This window comes from Ctenopharyngodon idella, chromosome 9, assembly GCF_019924925.1.
Source record: "Ctenopharyngodon idella isolate HZGC_01 chromosome 9, HZGC01, whole genome shotgun sequence".
NCBI lineage: Eukaryota > Metazoa > Chordata > Actinopteri > Cypriniformes > Xenocyprididae > Ctenopharyngodon > Ctenopharyngodon idella.
The window spans coordinates 10,805,103-10,828,887 of record NC_067228.1 but is presented as its reverse complement, the minus strand read 5'-3'; the positions used below and the strand labels follow the sequence as shown (position 1 = coordinate 10,828,887).

General features: G+C 38.0%; 1 protein-coding gene across 2 annotated transcripts; it reads left to right on the top strand.

Moving 5' to 3' along the window:
• The first annotated feature begins 1,320 nt into the window (after positions 1–1,320).
• zmym2 (zinc finger, MYM-type 2) lies at positions 1,321–22,260 on the top strand. 2 transcript variants are annotated; one of them, XM_051905595.1, is made up of 23 exons: positions 1,321–1,487; positions 3,779–4,625; positions 5,447–5,735; positions 5,902–6,067; positions 8,094–8,306; positions 9,770–9,917; positions 10,212–10,327; positions 10,483–10,605; positions 10,807–10,957; positions 11,177–11,349; positions 11,650–11,815; positions 11,902–11,933; positions 12,060–12,189; positions 12,276–12,403; positions 13,491–13,656; positions 14,307–14,441; positions 14,652–14,761; positions 14,945–15,134; positions 15,497–15,639; positions 17,510–17,624; positions 18,257–18,499; positions 18,697–18,832; positions 20,952–22,260. In XM_051905595.1, exons 2-23 carry the CDS (start codon positions 3,794–3,796, stop codon positions 21,136–21,138), a joined length of 4,092 nt encoding a protein of 1,363 aa, XP_051761555.1. In that variant the 5' UTR covers positions 1,321–1,487; positions 3,779–3,793; the 3' UTR covers positions 21,139–22,260. The 2 variants fall into 2 exon arrangements, with proteins under 2 accessions (XP_051761555.1, XP_051761554.1); XM_051905594.1 differs by having other exon boundaries at positions 12,048–12,189.
• Positions 22,261–23,785: the final 1,525 nt, after the last annotated feature.

The window sequence follows — 23,785 nt, the reverse complement described above, 5'->3', positions numbered from 1 at the left end:
AAAACAAAATGGAGTTGAGTGGCGTAATCAGCACTGAAGGATTCACCTATATCTGATCTGCTGAAGTATATTTAAAAACGTGTGTGTGTATCTGTCATACAACTGTTTATGGTAATAAACTGCTGCCTATCACCCCTTACAGACATATTACAACTGTAAAATAATAGGCCTGTTTTGTCAAAATAAATGTCAGCGCCCTAGTATAACGTAAGCGGTAAAGCACGTACGGAATTATATATGTTTTATTTTTTGACCAGTAGTACTGAGTTTGTAGTCACAGTCAATGTTGTTTCACAAGGACGAACTGGGTCATTCGATTCGCTTCCTCTTTCGATCCCATCAGTGTCCACTTGTGTTGGGCAAGAAAGTCTTTAAAGGGGTCTTTAAGGACACTTGTTTTAAGTAACTGAAGTCAGAAAAGTTTGTTATACGTTATATATGTTTCATGAAAGGATTTATTACAGAAAGGATTCCTAAAATGTAACTTTGACTCTTACGTAATGCAGTTCCGTCGCCATATTTTGACCCGTGTAACGTTGCGTAAACGATCCAGTGTGTATAATTACAGCTATTGACTTTTTATTGGTCTGCTTGAGAGAAGTGTCCAAGTATCTAAAGCTTAATCTATGATTAAAAATTCTCCTCTAAACTGATGAAATTAAGTGACCTTCAGGAACACTTAAGCATTTTCCTTTTAACTATTGCTTTTTCCCCTAATACAATAGCATATTCGTTAAAGTGTTAATTTATATTCCATTAGGATGAAATCGACCAAAACAACTTAAGCTCTAGTTTACAAATCTTGCATGACTTCAGTGGATTGTCAAATTTAAAACTTCAACGTGATGAAATATCGCCTATCTAAAGAGGCGTGTCATCGTGATCGTTGTTCCTGCTACGCTTGCGCGCGCCAGCCATGTCTGCTTCGTAAACGAATAGTTCTTTTGAGTCGATTCTTTTCAACGAAACAGTTGAACCATTTCACACAATGGATCTGAATGGTTCGTTCATGATTCGGTCATAGATGTTTGAGTCAACAACTCACTGACTCATTGAACCGAGAACCGTCTCTTCTGAAAATGCCTGATTCATACTGAGCCAGAAAAAGATGAGTGAGATAATTATAGCATTTCGAGAGAATAGCAATAACATAAGGTGCCTAGATATGGAACTTTTAATAACATATAATGTGCCACACTGAGATGTCAAGGATCACGTGGTGGCGTTATTACGTCATGGCGTAAAAGAATCACGGAATCGTGTTTTAGCCGGGTCTTTGAAAGGAACTGTTCAAAAGAACCGATTCCCATACACAAATCGGACTTCCCATAACCAGCGCGCGCACGATCCAGTGTGAGTAGCGCGAAGAGCTCGTTGGCAGTATTCTCCTCCCACGCGCCTGGAACGTATGTACGTTTTCACGCATGCGCGCCAGGATTTATGTCAAGGCACAAAAGTGGCGCTCTATCATCTCCAGCTCTACTCCGGTAAGAATTTCTCTGGCGTTTTGATGCTGAACTGTGCGTAATTGGCCAAAGTTTTTACAACTATGTCCGCCGCGGAGCTCGAGCTGAGGAAACTATCGGGGTCACCTGCGTTTGTACGCGAGGGTAATTTAACGTGCAATTTTACCCCGCCTGAGATTTCCCCCCTCCGCCGTGGCAGGGTGCTATTGCCTATGCTCTCGCGCATTGTTTCGCTCGCTCTCTAATGGCGGACATGAAGCAGTGCTACCCGCTGACTGAAGGGGGCAAGATGATTTACCAATTTGTAAATAGCTCTTGTTTTTGTTGCTAACTAGTACATGTGCTTTTAGACCCTAGTTAAATTGACAAGCTTGGAATATTTTGTGAAATATGCGTTATAGTTGATATTTCTTAACAGTGCAGCGCCCCCACAGGGCACCACATGTATTGCTTTTTGATTGCAAGTGGTAAACGCTCTGGGGTAACTTCAATTAAACCTTCACTCAAGTGTAATACCGGCAAGAAAACTTAATTCTCGTAGAAATCCTAAAGGGAATCATAAGTATAGCCAAAAGCAGACGTATTTTCCTAAATTGACGTGTTAGAAGTGTGTTCAGTGTCTCATAGCAAGAGTCAAAATTGGTCGCTGTGTTTTATGTGGGTTGTTATGCAAATATTACATATTTTAGAGTGCCGTTATGCATATATATGGACATATGATATTCTAATTCAGTTTCCCTCCAATTTTGTCGCGGGGATTATTCTCCGATAACTACTTCTGACTATTTTTTTTCGTTACAATAACAATGGCGCAGTCTCGGAGGCTCTCCTCCCTCCAGTTCGCCGCTAATCCAATGGCTGCATGCGCCAGAGAGGCCAGGGGTGGGAGCACAATCGACACATGGGCCGGGGATTTTGCGTGAAGAGGGGTAGTTGGGGTAGATTGGGAGGCTCCTCCCGCCTGGGGGTCTCGCGTAGCAAGTTTGCAGACCCGTTGGCCCTTGAGTTTCTAGAAAATAATGAAAGCCTATGAAGCACCGCGTGTTGACGTCGTCATCCGGTTGCCTTGACAGCGTGCGGATCGCGGTCGGGTGTGTGTGTGTGTGTGTGTGTGTGTGTGTGTGTGGATACGAAGGGTCCAGAGTCAAGGGCACGGCCCAGGGGTGAATGGTAGGAATCGCCCCAAAATGACTTCATTATGTTGCTAATTGACACAACTGGTGCTCGAGAAGTGTAGCTTTATGGGGCCATGAAAGTGTGATGCATTTTAGTGGGGACCTTTGGAAAACATTTGCGTTGTTGCTTAGAATGCAGACTTGGCACGCGCATGGCGCATATGCATGTGGTTATATCACGTCTGAGAGATGGATCAGTAGCAATGCATATACTTTCCTCTCTCCAGCATCCTGATAATGACATCAGCTTGCAAGCAAAGCCTATAGATTTAAAATGTTAACTTGTTTGTGTCACGTCTATTTGAGCAGTGTTTTTGTGTTGGCTGTTTGGCGTCGCCTTCACACGGAGTCTGTGCCGGTATTGCATCAACATTAAGATCTGAAATGGGGCATTCAGTGTCAAAGCCTGGGAATGGACCGAGACAGACTCCAAGCTCTGCATTGCAGTCCAGATGTATTAAAGTTCAACCAAAGTCTTTCCTTTTGGAAATCTGTGTCTGCTGTGACAATCCATCCATTGTAAAGTTGTATCACACTGTTTTTTATGTGTACTTTTGCACATGAGAGACCAAAAGATTTGATGTCAGTATGTTTTTGTTAATTTATTTTTATTATTAAATGTACTTTTAAATAACACATGCATTGATTTAATTTTGATAGAAAGCACAGTTAGGCAAATGGTGTTTGTTGAGCTCTGTAATAAGTCTAAATGGGTCACATGTTGATGACGTAAGAGTTTCTGTTAATTTATTAGCCTTTTGCTTGAGTGAATAATTTGGGTTGCTTAGTGATTACTGTTTCTTGATAAATGATGTCATGGATACTTGGAGACTCTAAATCATTTTCACTTTCGAGCATTTCATAATTTGAAGTTCACCAGTGAATTTTTCTTCTTTTTTTCCTCCAGAGAACCCTTGTTGAAATTTGATCTTTTGTAATCCCTTGGTAAATTCTTAATCGCATTGACATCTGTCATTATTAACGGTAAACTGAGCTAATTTGTTCAATTATGGCAGGCTGTAGTCAGGCAATACAAGGATTATTGATCAACAAGCTATTTTTATTTTCTATTCATAATTCACAAGACTTTTTTGCTTCCTCTGGTTATTGTTTAGCTCATTGTGTTTGTGTCTACAGGTGGTTGCCTAAGCGATGGATGGAGATTTGGAAGCCAGGGCAGATGTTGAGGAGGCAGGTACGGTCACAGGGGAGGAGGAGGAGGAGGAGGGTCACATGGAAACACCCACGACAGAACAGACTCCATCTGCAGAAGAGTCACAGGCAGCACCAGACCTGCCCAAGGCCTCAGAAGACAATGATGATGACGTAGTATTGGTAGAAGAGCCTCCTGTTCAGTCTCAGGGGAGAGTACAGCCCCCCAGCCCCACACCTGTAGATACCCTTGCTGCAGCCAATGACTGTGCAGAGTCGGCTACCACGGCAACAGCTTCCTCCAAAACGCCCAGTCCTCCCTCCTCTGCAGCTACCACCGGCACAACCGCATCCACGACTGCCAAAAGCCAGAGCGAGCCAATCGTTATCGACGATGAGGAGGATTCAGAGCTCAAGGGTGCCGCCTCTTCCTGCCTGCCGCCCCCTGAGTCCAAGGATGCCCTGAGCAGCACCGAGCCTGACTCTGAAATTAAAATCGCTAGTGTTACCACGCTGGGAATGGACTCTTCTGCGGTTGCCTTGGCAACGTCAACAGCAACTCCACTGGCGGTGTGCGCACAAGAGGATATAAACCTCATGATCACGAATGTGACATCGCTGAAAGGCGAGGGCGGTCCAGCGGCAGGCCAGTTGGAGGATTTGGAGGGGGCTGAGAATGGACTGCAGATCAGCAGTGCATTCAGCCTGAACCCAGAGGCCCAGCAGAACCAGGGTACAGCCGGCAGACCTTCACCCACGTTCAACCCTGGACGCATTAGCGCTGCAAGCCAGCCTGTGCAGAATGGAGAAACGGGGACACACCAGAGATCTGGTAAGTCATCCACACGTAGCTGCTGTGTCATCCTTTACACAGAACATGATGTACATGAGGCTTGCATTGACTTGTTTCTCTAGTACTAACAAAACAATACCATATCTGTATTAGGTTTCAATTTCCAAAACCAGTCCCCATTATATGTAATGCGTGTTGTGCAAAGATGTTTACACCACTAGGAAAGACAGCACACTGACAGGTATTTATATATATTTAAAATCTGCTTTGAAACTGAAGTAGCGACAGATCTTTTCTTCTGTATTCTGACATATATTTTAGTAAAACGGATTTTAAAAAAAGAACAGTTGTAGGGTGGGGACTTGGTTCTATGCATCGAGTGTTGATTGGATTTTTAGATGTGAGCGTTTCTCTCAGAAGTTTATGCAGATGAACCTGAGCTTTCAGGGGTGGAGATTAAGAGGACTAAATGATTGTAGAAGTCTGGCATATGTCACCAGAAAGAAGTCGGTTGTTTTCACCGGAAGGTCAAGTTATGATTTGATTAAATATTACGAGGTTAGAACATTTTTAAAAAAAATAAGCGCATACACAGACGAAGTGTTTATAATAACATCCGTGACATGAATTTAGAAAATAAATAGGGTGAAAGCAGACTTTATTGATACTCTATTGATCTTAAAAGACTTGATGATGATCACTTGACCATTCATGTGCATATTTTACAGTAGTTTAAGGAAGTTGTTTTTTTTTTTTTTTTTTTTTTTTTTTGTTACCAGGATTCAAAAAGCAAAAGGTTTGCGGAGATCGTAATAGAGAATAGAGGTTGAATCTTTTTTTTTTTTTTGGTTTTCCTTCAGATTCATGGATCTCCCAGTCGGCCTCTTTTCCCCGTAACCAGAAGCAGCCTGGAGTGGACTCACCGTCTCCTGCAGCTCCTCTGCCCAAACCTCCCTGCCAGTCCTCCTCAGGATCCCAGCAGCCGCAGCGCACCATGAAAGTCACATGCGCCAACTGTAAGAAGCCTTTGAAGAAAGGCCAGACTGCGTACCAGCGCAAAGGATCGTCCCACCTGTTCTGCTCGACAACCTGCCTGTCTGCCTTCTCCCATAAGCCCGCTCCCAAGAAGAGCTGCACCATGTGCAAGAAGTATGACTTTTAGAATGAGTTTCAGAGAGTGATCTTATGTCTGAAAGTGTTAACCACAGGTTAAAATGACACTTTATCAATCTTGCTTGTAAACGCACAGTTTTACAGTTTTTCTTTTCTTCATTTAGAGTGTCATTCTCTCTTTTGTGCTTCTTCTCCAAATCAGAGACATTACCAACATGAAAGGAGGCACCATAGTGGCCCAGGTGGACTCCAGTGAATCATTTCAGGAGTTCTGTAGCACAGGCTGTCTGGCAGCTTATGAAAACAAACAGAATCCTCAGAAAAACCAGCTTAAAACCAAGTGCACCGTCTGTGGAAAGCTCACCGAGGTCAGACAATTTACATTCTGCTATACATTTGATTTGGATTGAACCTCTTACACCCTGTCATAACAAGCTGCAGCCATGACTATGTCTGCATACATTTTTTGCTGTGAACGTTTGTTTCACGTTCAATGTGTACAGACAAATTACTTCTATCAAGAATATTGTTCCACCTGATTAGGATATGGTGTTACTCAGAATGTGAATTCTGGAATCAGGGCTCTGTGCTTGCATTTCTGTTGACGACGCGCAGACAAACATTTTGAGGCGCAGGCGAAGATCTGTTGTTATACTTGATGCATAACAAAGGGCATTAGACCTTTTCAATGATGAACCATTTCAATTGCACTGACATTATATTTTATTTATTTGACTAATGTAAATGAATGAAGCATTTACATATATTACATATCCTTAGCAGATCAGTAGTCCAGTAAACGTTTACAGTAAATACATTTATAAAGCTACAAAAGATTTTTCTTTTAAATAAGTTCTGTTCTTTTGAACTTTCTATTTATCATTCAAGAATCCTGAAAAATATTAAGCAGCACAACTGTTTTCAACATTGGTAATAATAATAAATGTTTCTTGAGCAGCAAATCAGCATATTAGAATGATTTCTAGGATCATGTGACTTTGAGGACTGGTGTAATGATGCTGAAAATTTAGCTTTGCCATCACAGGAATAAATTACTTTTTAAAACATTAAAGTAAAAATAAAGTTATTTTAAATTGTAATAATATTTCACAATATCACAGTTTTACTGTATTTTTGATCAAATAAATTCAGCCTTACAGCATGAGACTTTTTTAAAAAAATATAAAATCATACTGACCCTAAACTTTTTCAAGCGAAATGTAAGAATCAAATTCTAGTATCAAAACTATTTGAATGTATCTGTTAAGTCTTTATGAAATAATGGTCATTAAAGTCACATGAAATGAAAATTCATTCAAAGATTTTATAAACTCATGTTATAGATTTTGTTGTGAACAATTCGTCTGTTCATATGTTTCAATTTTTAGAAATATTATGATGTTTAATTAAAATGTCATAACTTGGCCTTCCGGTGACATATGACTTCTCCAATCATTTAGTCTGTTTAAACCCCGCTCTTGCAAGCTCACATCCCTAAATCCAATAAACATAGAATCATGCCCTGCGTTTTTACTCTTGGATGTACATCACAAAGCAGATGAAAAGATCTGATTCTACTTCTGTTTCATAGCAACTTTAAAGCAATTAATGAAAATCATAAAGAGTTTGTCATAAATTAGTATGTCTATATTCTGTAATGTACCAATCCTGCTTGAAAATGCTTAGTTCATTAATTAGTTTTTGTTACATGATGTTCGCTCAGTAGGCCTAAATGATAAAAGCTGCAATGATGATGGCTGAAAGGCAGCCATTGTGAATGCTGGTGAATTAATGAATCCTACTATAGTAAAGGCTTAGATTATGAATAGTAATTAATGATGAATAGTGTGACAAGTTAGAGCTAGATTATTCCCATTACATTCAGCAAGGCTGTGTGCACTCTGAAAGTGATGCAGTGTGCTTAGGGAGTTTTTATTCTGATCGTATTATGTGCATAAATTTGTGCATTTTGACTGTATTAGGACTTGTGCGGACGAATAATTTTCACTCGTCGTAGAGCACTGGAATCTTGCCTTTAAAAGTGCTGCCAATTAGTAAGGATGGTCAGAATCAGCTCACATATTCATTATATCTGTAATAAAGGTTCATTGCAATTGGATGGAAAACCCAAGTACTGTAATTTTCACCCACCTTTTATTGTTGTGCATTGTAGAATATAATTTTCGAGCACTATCAAGCCTCCAGCCTTGTAGCCATGGTTACTGCTATCCTTGACTGTATTTGTGGTGTATCCATAGCGATCACCTTGGGAACAGAAGAAAAGACCATTACACCAATTTAGTAGTCTATTTGTTTGATTTATAACATTAATTTAATTGTTGAATGAGCATTAAATACAATGCATCATTTTGATGTATGGTTTTTTTTCTCCAGATTCGACATGAGGTGAGCTTCAAGAATGTGACCCACAAGATCTGCAGTGACGCGTGCTTTAATCGTTACCGTATGGCTAACGGGCTCATTATGAACTGCTGTGAACAGTGCGGGAACTACCTGCCAAGTCGTGCCACAGCGAACTACTTTTTACTCATCGACGGTCAGCAGAAACGCTTTTGCTGTCAAAATTGCATCAGGGACTATAAACAGGTAAGTGTTTCAGTTTAATGTGTTAAAGTCCTGAAAAATTCACTAATTCCTTTCAGCTCAGTCTTTGATTGACATTCAAATCAAGAAACTGTACAAAGTCAAACTTTAAAGGTTCACATCACACAGTTCTGTGAAAATCTTATTGCACATTTGTTTCGGATTAAAACTTGTGATTTAAAAGAAACTTCACGTTTTGCTATGGTTGTTTGTAATATTACTAAATAGAAAATATAAAACAAAATAAGAAATAGTAGTATTATAATATTTCACTGTAAAATAAAATCAAATATTTAAGAAAAAATAACAATATAAATATAACTTTTTACAGTGCCACTGTAAAATTACAATACTAACATTTATGGCTGTCCTAATGTCTTTATTTTATAATTTATTCTCAAATGCATGATATAAGTGACCCAAACTCAGAAGACGCAGAGATGAATTTGTGTGGAGCATCTTGTACTGTGAACTGAGCCACTATAAAGGCCCGTTCACACCAAGAACGATAACTATATTTGTGTCCACACCAACAAACGATAACAGTCTGTTTATTCTAAGCTCACGCGCTGCAGTTTCAAAGTGTGTACAACTAGTTGTTGCTGTTCTTGTTGCATTTACACAGCTTTAACCAGCAGATGTCCTCAGCATGCTATGTTTTGAGCGAATAGCTAGTGTAATCGATCTAATCTAACAGTGAATCTGATCGATCTAATCTAACATCTAATAGTGGAATAAAAACAACGTCTTTTTCACTGCAACTTCAAAGGAAACAAGGCAATGTTGTCGAAACAAGCACTGGATACCTGAGGTAATTTTTATGTCACGCTGTTTGCTAGTCTAGAATAATGATCTCATCGTTAATACTTCTCACCATTTATTCCATGAGTATGACTGATTGTTTTCCATATATACATTTTCTTTAAAGTATCCTTGAAAAGGGCTTTTGAATTGTCAAACTGTGGTGGATTTTTCTGGACCTCGGTCCTTTTCTGGACTTTAACTTCTCTGCAATGTCGTCTGTCATTTTAAATGCACGAGCCCTTAAATTCGAATGGATTCTGATTGGCTGTCAGTGTTTTATCAGTCAACAACTGGAAAAAAATCATTCTGAAAGTTATTCCAGTGATTTCGTTTCTCTAGCCTATATCGTTATAGCTGTGGTGTGGACTCTGCTATTCTTTTATATTTAGAACAATTTTTAGAACTATATCTTTATAGTTATCGTTCTTGGTGTGAACGGGCCTTAAGACACTGAAAACACCTGATTATGCTCCACACATGTAAAAGAACACAGTGCTGTGCTTCACTCTGAAACGTGCAGCGCATTTTTTTTATTAAATCTTCAATCCTTTGCAATTTGATAATCACAGAAAGCCTTTTCAGTTTAGGCTTTGTTTTGATTAATTGTGCAGCCCTAGTTCTAATGTTTTTAGTGATTACTCTCATTTATTCTCTTTCCACAGACTCATGGGAAGATAGTGCAGTGTAGTGGCTGTAAAGTGATGTGCAGATCATTTGATGCCACTCAGTGTATCGGGTCAAATGGAGCCATGGAGTCTTACTGCACCACAGCCTGTATGACCAAGAGCAAATTCACAGCTGCTGCACAGAGTGAGTAGATAATCACAACCTAGAGCTGATATTGTGACTCTCACTCCATGGGTGCCAAACAGCCTACATTTGTGTTCCCCTAATGCCTAAGTTTGATGTGGTTTTCATAATGTGGTGTTGAATACACAAAACATTTTTTTATTCTGCAGTACATATAATGCCCATATAGTTTTTACCACATTTATACTTGCCAGGCAATTTGATTTCTACAAACTCTAAGTCAGATTTGGGGCTATAAGAACTGAGTATCTGTTATAAATGTCAGCTCATGTTTGATCTTGTTTGTGTTTGTAGATTCTGAGCCCTCATGCCACTTCTGTAAGAGAAATGCTTTACCTCAATATCAGGCAACTTTGCCTGAAGGGAAGGTTTTGAGCTTCTGCAGTTCACAATGTGTCACTAAGTTCCAGGTACTTCAGATGCCATTAAAGCTTGTTATATCTGGTATTTCTGAGTAGAAGAACTCAAGCTAGTACATGCATCGTTAAATGCTAGGAATGTCCATGTCTAAGTACACAATAGTAATGTTCTACTGGTGGCTTTGTTATCCAAATGCCCCCTGCAGAATGCCACCATCCAAACATCAGCCAATGGGCAACTTCCTACTTCAGCTTCAGACAACGTTCAGCTGAAATGCAATTACTGTCGAGGTTCCTTCAACCTGAAGCCGGAGATTCTGGAGTGGGAGGTGAGAACATCTTCAAATAGCCTATTATTTTATTAAGACTTAAATATTTTAAAAGAATTCTTCTCCTCAAAATTAATATTCTGCCATTATTTACTCACATTGTTCCAAACCCATATGCCGGTATTTTTCCATGAAGCAGAGTTCTTTTTCTTACTGTTGTTGTTATTTTTATTAATTGTTATTATTATTTATATTCTGCAGGATAAAGTGCATCAGTTCTGCAGTAAGACCTGTTGTGATGACTACAAGAAGCTCCACTGCATAGTGACGTTCTGCGAGTACTGTCAAGAAGAGAAGACTCTGCATGAGACTGTGAAGTTCTCGGGGGTGAAGAGGCCCTTCTGTAGTGAAGGTCATTATTCTGTTTACAGTCGAATTTCGGGGCGTGTTTAACAGCATATTGTCCTGTGATTAAATCTACTGCTGTTCACATCATGACATGCTGTGATTTTATCTTTAGGGTATGAGGACAATGTTCTAATGAATTTGATGTATTATTTTAAGCTATTTACTACATTTATTCATAATAACAGGTGTGATATATCAGGCTGTCTATTTATTCCTTCTGCAGGCTGTAAGTTACTGTTCAAGCAGGATTTTGCCAGGCGTCTGGGCCTGAAGTGTGTCACTTGCAATCACTGCACCCAGATGTGTAAGAAATCTGTCACCAAACAGATAGACGGAGTCAGCAGGGACTTTTGCAGCGAGACGTGTGCTAAAAAGTTTCACGACTGGTACTACAAGGTACACTGATTTGATCATTCCTAACTTTAAGATCATGTGATCAAGCCCTGATAATGCCGCTTGTTCACTGAACACGGGATTGTATGGGACTGACATATTGCATTAAACTGACGTTTGAAAAAAATGGCCTCCTCCAGATTAAAATACCCCCAGTATATGTAGGACTATTATGAGGGATTACATATTTAGGGAAACTGTTGATATCAGAGATCCTTCATACTGTTGTAAATTGCAGGTCTTTGACCCAATTCTGTGCTGCAGTAATTTGAAATCCCTGTATTTCTGGGCTGTGTCCACTAGGCGGCGCGCTGCGACTGCTGTAAGGTACAGGGGAACCTGACGGAGTCTGTGCAGTGGCGTGCAGAGATGAAGCATTTCTGTGACCAGCAGTGTCTCCTGCGCTTCTACTGCCAGCAGAACGAGCCTGACATGGCCACTCAGAAAGGCCCGGAAAACACAGCTTTAGGTGCAATTTAAAACCGTGCGTCTGGAAATATGCATATATAAATAATGCTGTCATGTTTAAAATGAACTCTTTTGGTCCATTAACAGGGTTCGGAGGACCAACCCAAGCATCTAAGATGGTGAGGATGCTGTCAGTTTTGACTGAATCTTTCTTACACACAAGACGCTACAGATTGGCACAGAGAGTAGTTGTTTCAATTCACTGTAGTCTGTTCTTATTGTGACTGTTGCAGTCGTTTACTCAGGGGCCTGTATCGTATGCTGGGGGAGGGGTCCTGAAGGATGTGAAGAATAAAGCTGTGCTCTGTAAGCCCCTCACCATGACCAAGGCCACCTACTGCAAACCCCACATGCAGAGCAAACCGTTGCAGACAGGTGAGCACCTTCTGTTCTGTGACGAAACAAATGCATAAACTAGAAAAGATCGAGAGTTATGTGCTTCTGTCTCTGCTTCCCCTCAGATGAGGCAGACCTGGAGGGCTCAGGAAAGGAGTATGTTCCTGTTCCGATCCCTGTTCCTGTTTACATCCCAGTACCCATGAACCTCTATGCTCAGGCCACACCCACTCCTATTGCAATACCTGTACCGGTAAGAGTTTCCTCACAGAATGAAAGCATCACATTTTCTTTTTTTTAAATTGCAATATGCATATATAAATATTTATACTATGTGCTGTTAAATGCTTGATTTTGATATAAAGTAGTTCCAGGCAGTTCTTGTCCACTTTACAGTTCTGTATCGCTTCGCCAAATTATTTCAGTCATTTCAAAGGTCCTTACAACCTCCAGCAACAAAAGAACCAAAACCCACAAAGACATTGATCAAGCAAATAAATCTAACAAACAATAGGATAAAAATGACAAACTATTTCTATGAAATGACATTTTATTATCTATGGAAAGCACGCTCTCTTTCTCTTGCTCTCTTTCCCATACAAACGTATACACACATTTCTCAGTAGCAAGGTGGTAATGTCGCTGTTCTTGAAGCAGTTAAACTATTAGCTTTGCTAATAGTAGAGACGCTGCTGCCTTAATCAATGAATCTCTGTCTCTAATAACTGCATTAGTCTGCATATCAATGAGATGTGTTAGAAATGACAAATGAGTCCTATACATAAGAGCATTTTAAGGACAAAAACCTGACAAATGTCTTGAAATAAAACATCTGAACAATGTCATTTGAGGTGTGATAGCCTTAGTACAAGTGGAATAATTGACTCTGGGCTGTTGAATTATAAGGAAAAATAATGCACACCTGTGTCATGGCCGCATTACCACTTCAGGAGTGCATCATTTTTTAACAATTCAACAGCCTGTCACCAATTATTCCTGACATATATGTGGGTATGTTGTTTTAGTGGGTATATTCAAGTCAGGCTCCTCTACCAGTTGAAAATACAGTACAATTCAAAGTCTAAGTCCGTTTGTGAAAGTGCTTCATGTTGTGCTTATAATACTATTTTATTTATTAATCTATTTAAATGAATAAATTAAACAAATTTTTTTATATATATATATTATTATTATTTTTTTTTATTATTATTATTATTTTTTTTTTATTCTTTAATTTTATTTCATAAAAATGTGAAAATGGTCTGAAATATATTACAGCAACATGCCTTACTTCATGGAGATGACCCTCATTGCTCTGTGGCTCGTTCTGGTGCTTTCAGGTGCCTGTGCCAGTGTTTCTACCAACCACGCTGCAGAACGCTGAGCAGATTGTGAAGACCATCAATGAGCTCAAAGCCAAAGTTCCCTCTGACCCTCTGGAAGCTGATCTAATAGCGATGGCTGAAGTGATTGCACATGAAGAAGATGAGAAGCCCAAATGCTCAAGTAAGAACCTGTTAGGAGCCATCCACCTTTGACAGATAGAAGCAAGACTTTGCTTGAGTCACTGCCTCAGCTTTTTGACATCCTCTACATTTCTGCTCCAGTAGCAATCTCACATTCCCTTCTTTATAAACCAGTCTTTCCTCTCCATTCATACTGCACCATTGTTTCTTGTTAAATTGACACTGCATGTCTAATGTGTCTTTTTGAACCAATTTACAACAAATAATCAAAAACCTGGGATGCAGTAATATAAATTTTTTGCTTTTTTTAAAGAAAAAACATTGCATTATTAATATTAACTAGCACTTTTATTTTTCTCATGCCATTTTCATCAACAATGTGGTTTAATTACAATTATTTCATTATTGTCCGTGCAGAGGCTGTTACATTTTATTTATCCATGGCGCATGCATTTAGATTCTTTATACGCGAGTAATGTTGCACCAATGACTTGTTTGCATTATTTAGGTATTATTTGATTTATTTGTAAGGTAATAGATTTTTTGGTTTGTTTGTTTTGATAAAGAAAGTTGACCGTAGGAGTGTAAAATTAATTTTTTAAAAGAATCCACGCAACCATTAGCTGAAATCCTACAACTAAAACCCTGATGTCTTTTTTTTTCTTTCTTTTTTTTTTCTTTTTTGTATAGACATCAAATGTGAAAAGAGCAGTAGAGAGATGAAAATGGAAAGTCTAAAACATGAAAATGGCAGTGGTAGTTCAGAAGAGGAGGAGGAAGACAAGTATGAACCAGATTTGGACCTGGAGAAGGACTTGCCCTTAGGTACAGTACCACCAAATCAACACAATTGTTATTGCAAAAGATTTACTTTTTTTTTTTTTTTTTTTTTAATGTTTGGAGGGTCAATATTTCCATTTCTACCATTCATGATGATGTCTACCTTAAAGTATTTTCCTCTGTTAATCTCTCTGAATATGTGATCACTGTTTCCAAAATGCAAAATTATACATAGTAAAGACATGTCTTTTCCAGCATCAGAGCCCGTCCTGGTGGAGCGTCTAGATACAGACATCCTCTTCTCATTGCCTCCAGTCCTGGCTGAGGAGAAAGAGAAGACGCCTCGGCCCAGAACCAGGAGGAGGGTAATGAACACATTCACCCCAATAACATCACATGCAGTGCTGTCCTGTGATTAGAAAACCATTTGCTGTTCACATGCTGATGTGTCGTGATTGCTGAAGTTTTATATGAGGCTCGTAGTCACAGAGGTGATTGTTAACAATCACTGTGTGTATGCTAATGTTTCTGACCTACTTTTGCTGCAGGGTCAGAAGAGGCGGGCAGTAGAGGAAGAGTCTTCATCCTCGTTATCCTCGTCACCAACAGTAGAGTCCTCAGCAGCAGACAGCTCTTTCCCTTTGAGCTCCAGATATGGCTTAAACGCATGGAGGAGATGGGCCACATCTGAAGCCTCACCGTCCAGTCAATCCAAAGTAAAGGAGAGCCAGAAACAAGGTATTCGTCATGATTGATCTTCCCACAAACTTAAACTTGGTTCATTCAGTTTAATGCTTGATTTGTAGATCGTAATGCCAGATGGCCCAAGGGACATTCTCAAGCTTGGATTGTTTGAGCCTTTTGATTGGTTTAATTGTGCTCAATGATTATAACTTCATTGCTGTTCACATTCTGAATCAGTTTTGTTGATCACTTTGAGTTATGAGGGCACTTTTTTCCGGCTATCTGAATTGATTGCAGAATCCTACTCTTGTAAAACCTGCCTTATTATACCATGTCATCAAGATAATCTTAAAATGTCTCTCTATGCTGTACTGATGTCGCTCAAGGTAATATTTTTTTTGTTTTTTCATGGGCAGTTAGTTTAAACGGCAGTCTCCTGTCCCTGAGCCCAGCAGAGCTGAATCAGTCTTTATCTCACTTCGTCAAAGAGGTGCGTCGACCCAACGGGGAGCACTATACTCCAGACAGCCTCCTTTACCTCTGTCTCAGCATCCAGAAGGTGAGACTGTCCACATCCTGAGTTTTGCACATGCTTGTTGCCCATTAAAGCTGTAAAAGAAGATCATTAAGACCAGTGCTTCTCAAACCTGCCCTAGGCACCCCCACCACTCCACATTTTCTGTCTTTCTCATGGGACACACCCAATTCAAGTCTTGTCTTCTCTACTAATGAGCTGGTGAGTTGAATCTGGTGTGTTGCTAGATGAGGAAGACATACAAAATGTGCAGTGGTAGTAGGGTCCCAGGACAGGTTTGACAATCACTGCATTAGACAACAGAGCCTCTTGTTAAAAAGGGCATTGCTTCACTAAACCTGTGCATTTGATGTAAATGAAAGTTATGATGTGCTTATGGAAACTCAATATACATCAATAAAAATTCATAGATGCAGGCTTTTCTCAGAGTAGGGTTGTACAATGAATTAATTAAATTCAAAATTGTGATTTACAGCTTTTGCAATTTTATTTGCAGATATACGAGTATCATTATGCTTGAATTTGGTTATACTGTTATTTATTTTGATTTATACATCCTTATCTTTACATCTAAAGTAAGGATTCACCAATATTAAAATTCTGTCCAATATTGATAAGCAGATTTGTCATACTGTTTTGTATGAATACATTTAAAAATAAAACACGTTTTAAAACGCATTTTAAATGCAAGTAAATTTTTATAATGGACAGTATGAAAAATGTATATTCATTTTGAGACTTGCTAAAGTTATGTAATTTATTAAAAGTATTAAATTATTAGTGATTTTGAAGATTAGATTTCAGTGAGCATTAGATGACAAAAAAGTAATCTAAATGTAAAAATAAGGGAAATAAGCATGCACAATTAAAGGTGCAGTGTGCAGGATTTAAAAAAAATAAAAATAAAGTATAGACTATAGTTCTCTAATGTTGATATTACCTTTTTGACTTCTATGTGTAACTCGACAGATCAATACAGCTTTAAAATTTCCAATGTTAGCCAGTACTAATAAATTAAAGTTTCTAATATGGGGCGATAACCAGTATGGTACCGATTTGTGCGTATTTAACCCTTATGCACTGTTTGGAGTCATTTTAGACCTCAAATGACATTTGCTGAAGTTTAAAAAGGAAAAAAAAATCTAAATACCTTCATGTAAATGGTATGAGACTTGATGACTTTATTGACACTTGCTAGCTCTACAATGATATCTGGTTGTATGTTAGTGTGGAAAAAAAAAGTCACGCTCAGTATGTTTGGGGTCTCCCCAGACCCCACATTTGAAATGAATGAGGAAATGGTAAAAATCAATACTTAAAAAAAAAAAAAAAATATATATATATATATATATATATATATATATATATATATAAATAATATAAAACTGCACAAATGTGGAGTAAAAACATGAATAATTAATAAACTATTACATTTGTTTAAACTTTTTTTTTTTTTTTTTTTTTTTTTTTTTTTTTTTTTTCCCCACAAAATCATATTTTACTGTTGGGTCTGTGGAGACCCCCAAACATCAAAGCAATCTTGTGATGAGAGAATCCTGAAAAAATGTCTTATTTCTTAAAGTCTTACTCTTAGTTCAACATTGAAAGTTCCCATCAATTGAAAATGAGAAATAAAGAGACCATGATTAAGTAGTAAAGTTGTGTTTGAAGCTAAACTGTGCAGAAAACTAGGTCTAGCCTTTTGCACTCCTGGGTTAAGTTGTGTCCAGTGATTATAACATTTGCTGTTCACATCCAGAAACATGGTGTTGATGCTTTTGCTATGAGGACACATTACACTACTCATTGGAGACTGACCCAGTCGCTTTTTATTAAAGGCATGTGTCTTGCAATGTGCTGTTGTGTTTATCACATTTTTGTGGGTGTTTTGTAGTATTTGCAGGACAAGGGAAGGACAGATGACCTCTTTAGTGACCCACAGTACCACATGTTTGGGGAAGAACTAAACAAGCTCCTCAAAGACTGGCAACCCAGTGTCCTTCCAGATGGTAAATGCATTAATACATTTATAGAAAATGTGAAGAAATCATTCTGTGATTGTCATTTTGAAATGTCCAGTGATTATAACCATTGCTGTTCACATTCTGAAAAGTACTGTTGACTCAATCCAACTATGAGGACATTTCACACACAAAAAGTGCTCAGTATATGGAGTCTTTCTTTAAAGGTAGGGTAGGCAATTTCAGAGAGGCTAGCAATAGCATGCTAGCTTTGAAAGCATAAGATCCCACCCTCCATTCAGAGTGCTCTCCAAAACCACCACTCCTCCAAAACACATGAACGAGCCCAGCGGGTTCTGTAAAGCGTCACGAAAGATGGCATTAAATTACTTCATGTCTCAAAGCACATAATGCTGAATTACAATAATAATGTACGTAAACAACTCTTACTTGTACCACCTGACTGCTGCATTTCGGCGTTGATAGTGTTGACATTGCTATTAGGATGTGAGGAGAGTTTCAACCAGTATAACAAAGTGTTTATAAGAAAAATTGCCTACCCTACCTTTAACTTACTTTAACTAATTTTATTGCGGTTATGATCAGTGTTGTTCCAGTGTTAAGTGTGTTGTGTTTTTTTTTTTTTTTTTTTTTTTTTTTTTTTTTGTGTGTGTGTTAAGGTTCTCGGTGGGGTCGTGTTGAAGAGCAGTATCTGTGGAGCAGCGGTCAGCTCGGGGAGCAGACGCCCTCTGTCCTACTGAGATCCCTCCTCTATCTTAACACCAAATACTTTGGTCTTCACACCACTGAACAGCACTTACGCCTCTCATTTGGAAACGTCTACGGCCCTAGCACTTCCAAACCCCACAGCCATGAGACGACCGTTTGTATACGTATCCCCTCCATCTCACAGGAGCAGCATGGTGTGTTCATCTGAAGTATTATACCATAGTAAAATTTACACATTTAAAATGTATTGTAAAGTTAATTTTTGATGTATTTTATCATCACTATTGCTGTTATTCTGCAACAGATTTTTAGTCTTTTTGGTTTGAGCTGTTTGTTGCAATGTAATTTTGTCTTTTGTACCTGATGCTGAAACGTGTCTATTTTTCTATAGAGCAATCAGGAAGTAAGAGGAGGCGTAAAGATGACTGTGACTCAAACTTTGAGGCGGACGGTGGTTCAGGAGGATCTGCTCACTGTCCTGTTAAGAAACACGAGTGCCGACTCTATGAGCTTTACCTTTCGAAGTGGTGAGTCACATATAACAGTTACTTATTTGTTATACATTTGAAGAATTTCATCTAAAAGAGGTGTGCACATCCTCTGACCAAACACTAGCACTATTTTGGTGGGAAAGGGCAGCCCAAGACCTTGATTAGCTTGTTCAAGTTGTTTTGAACTAAGCAGTGTCCAGTGATTATAACATTTGCTGTTCACATCCTGAAACATGGTGTTGACACTTGTAGTATGAGGACACATCATACTCTCTGTAAAGAGACCCTGCAGTGACCCAACCCCTGTCTTGGTGAGGTATTAATGTAAACAGTTTGAAAAATTGAAACAGGCCAGACAAAAAAATAAATTATTTTATTCAGCAAGGACGCATTAAATTAATCAAAAGTGATGGTGAGTTTTCTAATTCAAATAGAGATGCACTGATTGACCGGCCAGGGACCGGAATCTGACTATTTTCCATGTGATCAGCCCTTGCCAATTCCGAGCTGATCCGCTTTGTTGTCAGCGACACAGGCAATAACATCATCTGCGTGTTCTTGCTCTCTTCTCTCTGACGGAGCAATGACACACCCGCCGCCTCTCACTCACTCGTCTTATTTGTTTAGGTTAAATAGTGCTTGCATTACACATAATTTTGCTAATTCCCACAGGTTTCACGCTCAGACCAAAAGCATGCGCACCACTGATCTATATAAGTGGCGTGCACATAAGCCACCTCTCAGTCTCAAGCAGCTTGTGAGTAGCAAGTACCAAAATGAGTGGCTTACTGAGCTTAAACGGTCAAATACACAAATTTTGTCGAAATGCCCATCTTGGCGAGTATTAAGTTAAACACAATCAGTTTTGGAACCTAATTAGTTGAGAAAGATAACGCAAGTTGTGTAACAGTATATTGGGTCTGTGCATAAACTCTTAAAGTGACAGCAGTCTAATATTCCTGCTACTGTCTGTCATGGTAATAAAAGAACAAAAGACAAAGAAAACTCTGCTCTTGACTGAATAACTTTTGTAAGCAATTGTAAGTTAATCTGTATTTAATTTTTACAATGAAGACTATCCAGTGTTATTTTACATTTGATTACTTGAATTTCTGTATTTCTTACCTGAATATACTGTTAGACCCACCTGAAAAACTATTTCATATCTCTCTTTATTCTATTGCATTTATTTGTGCTGTTGTTTGAAATTTGTTGATTTGTTCTTACTTTATTGCTGTCTTTCTACTTGTTTTTTATGAAAATAAAATTTTGCATTGAAGAAAAGTAGATTTTTGTTTGTATATCCTGTCAATTATAGTAATTTAATCTATTTAATTTAAAACCAGAATCAGCAAAAATCGGTATTGGCAGGTTACCCGGGAGAAAACTGCAATTGGTGCATCTCTAATTTCAAATAAATGTTGTTTTGAACATCATTGTATTCATTCAAGAATCCTTAAAGTGTATCATGTTTTCACAAAAATATTAAGCAGCACAGTTGTTTTCAACATTTATAATAATAATACATGTTTCTTGAGTGCCAAATCAGCATATTAGAATGATTTATGAAGGATCGTGTGACACTGAAGTCTGGAGTAATGATGCTGAAAATTCAGCTTTGATATCACAGGAAGAAATGAACTATTTTCAATTGTAATATATTTTAAAATTAATTTTAAATTGTAATTTTACTTTGTAATTTTACTGTTTTTTTTTATTTATTTATTTATTTATTTTATTTTTTAACTATTTTTGAAATAAATGCAGCTTTGGTGAGAATAAGAGACTTCTTTCAAAAATATTTTAAAAAATCTCACCAACCCCAAGCTTTTGAATGGTAGTGTAGATCTAATTATGCAGTGGAGATTATAATTAATAATTTAAGTTAAATTTAACATCTTTACCAAAAGATTACTGTTAATCTCAAAATGAATAACCATTTTTCATACTGTGATTCCTAAATATACTTGTAGCATTTAAAACTATTGATATTAGGGTTTTATTTAAATATATATCAGTTTAACATGAAAATATTTGCATTTGCGGTATCAGCCAGATTTTTAATATTGCTGTATATCTAGTTCTGTTAAATGGACTCTGTGGGATCTGACTGCTGTTTAAATTTTACCCATCTCCTCTCTTCGTCTCTCCTCAGCCCAGAGTCTGTGAGACAGAGGACAGATTTTTTTTACATGAAGCCAGAGGTCTCTGCTTCCTCGGACAGTCCGCTCTGGTTCAGCTCGACGCCTCTAGAGAAGAGCGCGCTGGCTAGGCTCCTTACTCGAGTGCTGCTGGTCAGAGATATCTATAAAGACAACCAGCACGAGGAGGAGGGAGTCTAGAGGCCGATGCACTGAAGACTTCTTACTATGCTGTCGTGACACACCCTGTGCATCACCAACGAGCTGCTTACCATGTTCACACCCTGTCACTCTCCCTTTAAACACACTGATCCCAATACAGCTAAGAGATGATGTCAGGATGGATTTTGGTGGGATTATGCTGATTCAGATCAGTCTTCCCAAAGACCCTGAGGAGTTTTCTCCAGAAACGAAACCTACAGGATGCTGCTTTCTTCAAAAAAAATTTTTCCCCTTCTTTTCAATTTGTTGGAAACTTTTGTTCATGTAGCATTACTTGTGAGGCCACTGTGGTCTGAAAATATTTCTGAGTGTAGTCTGTTAAGCAGACAAAAGACACAGGAACTTTGGTCCTGTAAGGAAAGTAATGGAGGAGGATTTTTTTTTTTTTCTTCCTGCCCAACAAAGCCTTCTAAAGATTAAATTTATTTATTACTGTTGATTTGACATCTGAGAGTCCAAGATTTTGTAATAGCAGGGCAGGGTGTGTGTGTTGGACGCTGTGCCATGTGTGCAAATTCTCTGGCCTTCCATAATAGCATTAAAACCTGCTGCAGCCCTGGACCTCTTCTTTGTGCGAGTGGAATGAGTGTGTTTGTGAACGTGTGCATCTTTCCCTCCCCTTTCTTGTGTTGTTTTGGAGTGGATTGGATAGGAGTTGGTCCTGCACAGTCAGTATGTTACTGGCATTGAACCTTTAAGTGTGAAACTATTCCTCTGAACAATCAAGTGTATGAAATTTAACTTTGAATTTCATCTGCAGCATTACACTGATTACACAGATAAGCAGAGACATATTGTCAATGTTTAAACATTGTCATAGGATTTTCTCTGTACCCTTCCTGGAGTCTAGAGTAATTTGAAGGATGTGCGTGTGCACAAAGATAATTAAATGTTATGTTCAAAACACTTAGCTTATGCAAGAGTAAAAGTGATTTATTTATAAGGTGAAAGTCAGTGGGGTTTATGTTTTCATGGCTTTTACGATTATTTTCCTTGACCTTTTCTACCAATAAATTACAAGCTAATTTCTTGGTCTCAATGGTTTACCTTAAGACCCTTTTAAAGATCATATTTTCTGATTAAATATACTCTTAAGCAAGACCGTGAAATGTGAATTTTCAATTTTGTCATTGTGTTTACAGCCCTTTTCTTCTGTTGGCTTGGAAGAGGTAGAAGTGAGTAACCTGTAACGGAGTAAAGATGTTTGTTTTTGTGCTTGCTAAGCTAAGCTCATCATAAGGGTTATAGGGTTTTGAAAAATATTAAACTTTGGCACTTAATTCATCCTGCACTGTTTTTGCAGTGGATATGAATGATACCTCAAATCATAGTTTGAGGAAATGTGTTCTACCTGAATGATTGGAGATGTGAAAGAATCCACTAGATTAATACATAGAATGATTTGCACTATCATTCAAGTTTGTACATGCTTGCTTATTTTTATTGCTACTTTATTACTATTGTTTTTTAATATAATGGTAATATAGTATAAAATCATAACGCCAAGTAGTAGACAAAAAAAAAATGAAGGTAAATTACACTGTCTTTCTAGAGGAATATGCTTAAAATCTAAACCAGAAGTTATTTCAGTTTCTTAAAAGAAGCCACCTTAGATTACAGTTCTGGTTATCTCAAACTTCACAAGATTCATCATGCTATTGGAGGACCAATATGTGTTGGATCCTTGTTTTTCTGTTCTGTTTTCAATTTTTTTATGGTTTCTTTTTAGTGTTGTTTTTTTTTTTTTTTTTTTTTTTTAATTCATACACAAGCAGAGTTTATTTTTGTCTCAAAAAGCACTAAGTAACTAATTTTTTAATGCTTTCTCCTATCCAGCACAATATATGAATGTTGTACAAGTAAGCAATTTGCAAGTTGATTAAAGGCCGGTTCACACCAAGAATGAGAGCTTTAAAAATAACTGTAATGAACTATATAGCATCCACACCATAACGTTCTGTTTATTATGAGTGCGCTCTGCAGTTGTCATCTGCCACTTTAATGCTTAAGCTCTTTAAAGTCGGGTGAGGTTTTTATCAGCTGGCTTTACGAGTTGTATGTACATGAACGCCACCACAAAGTTGTGACATTGTTGGGCTTTTTTTATTTGCATCAAAATAAGCTAATTGCCTGTGCAAAATATAATGGCTTTGTGTTATAACAATATAATACGCAATGATAGTTTACAGTGACTTAAAAAAAAAATTGTGTAGTTACGAGAACTTCAATCTTAATCTCTGACATAAGTGACTTGAATGCACCTGATGTCTTAAATACAATTTCCCAACTCGTAAATACAAACTTCCCAGGAGGACTTGAACGCACCATGATTCCAATGATATTGTTCTTTGTGGTTATAGTTATGTTGTGGACCTCCCAATTCTCATGGAACGATTATTCAAACTTTATAGTTAGCTATATATTTATCGTCCTTGGTGTGAAAGGGCCTTAACTCGATAAATTTTTAAAATCGGGCCGTTTGCTTTTTTTTTTTTTTTTTTTTCTTTTGCTTTTTTTTTTTTTTTTTGGGACTATCCTGACACAGCTGGCAGATGAGGATACATGGGGTTCAGAAAACTAGTCATTAATTTTTCAATTTTGTTTGGTAAAAGGGTTAGTTCACCCA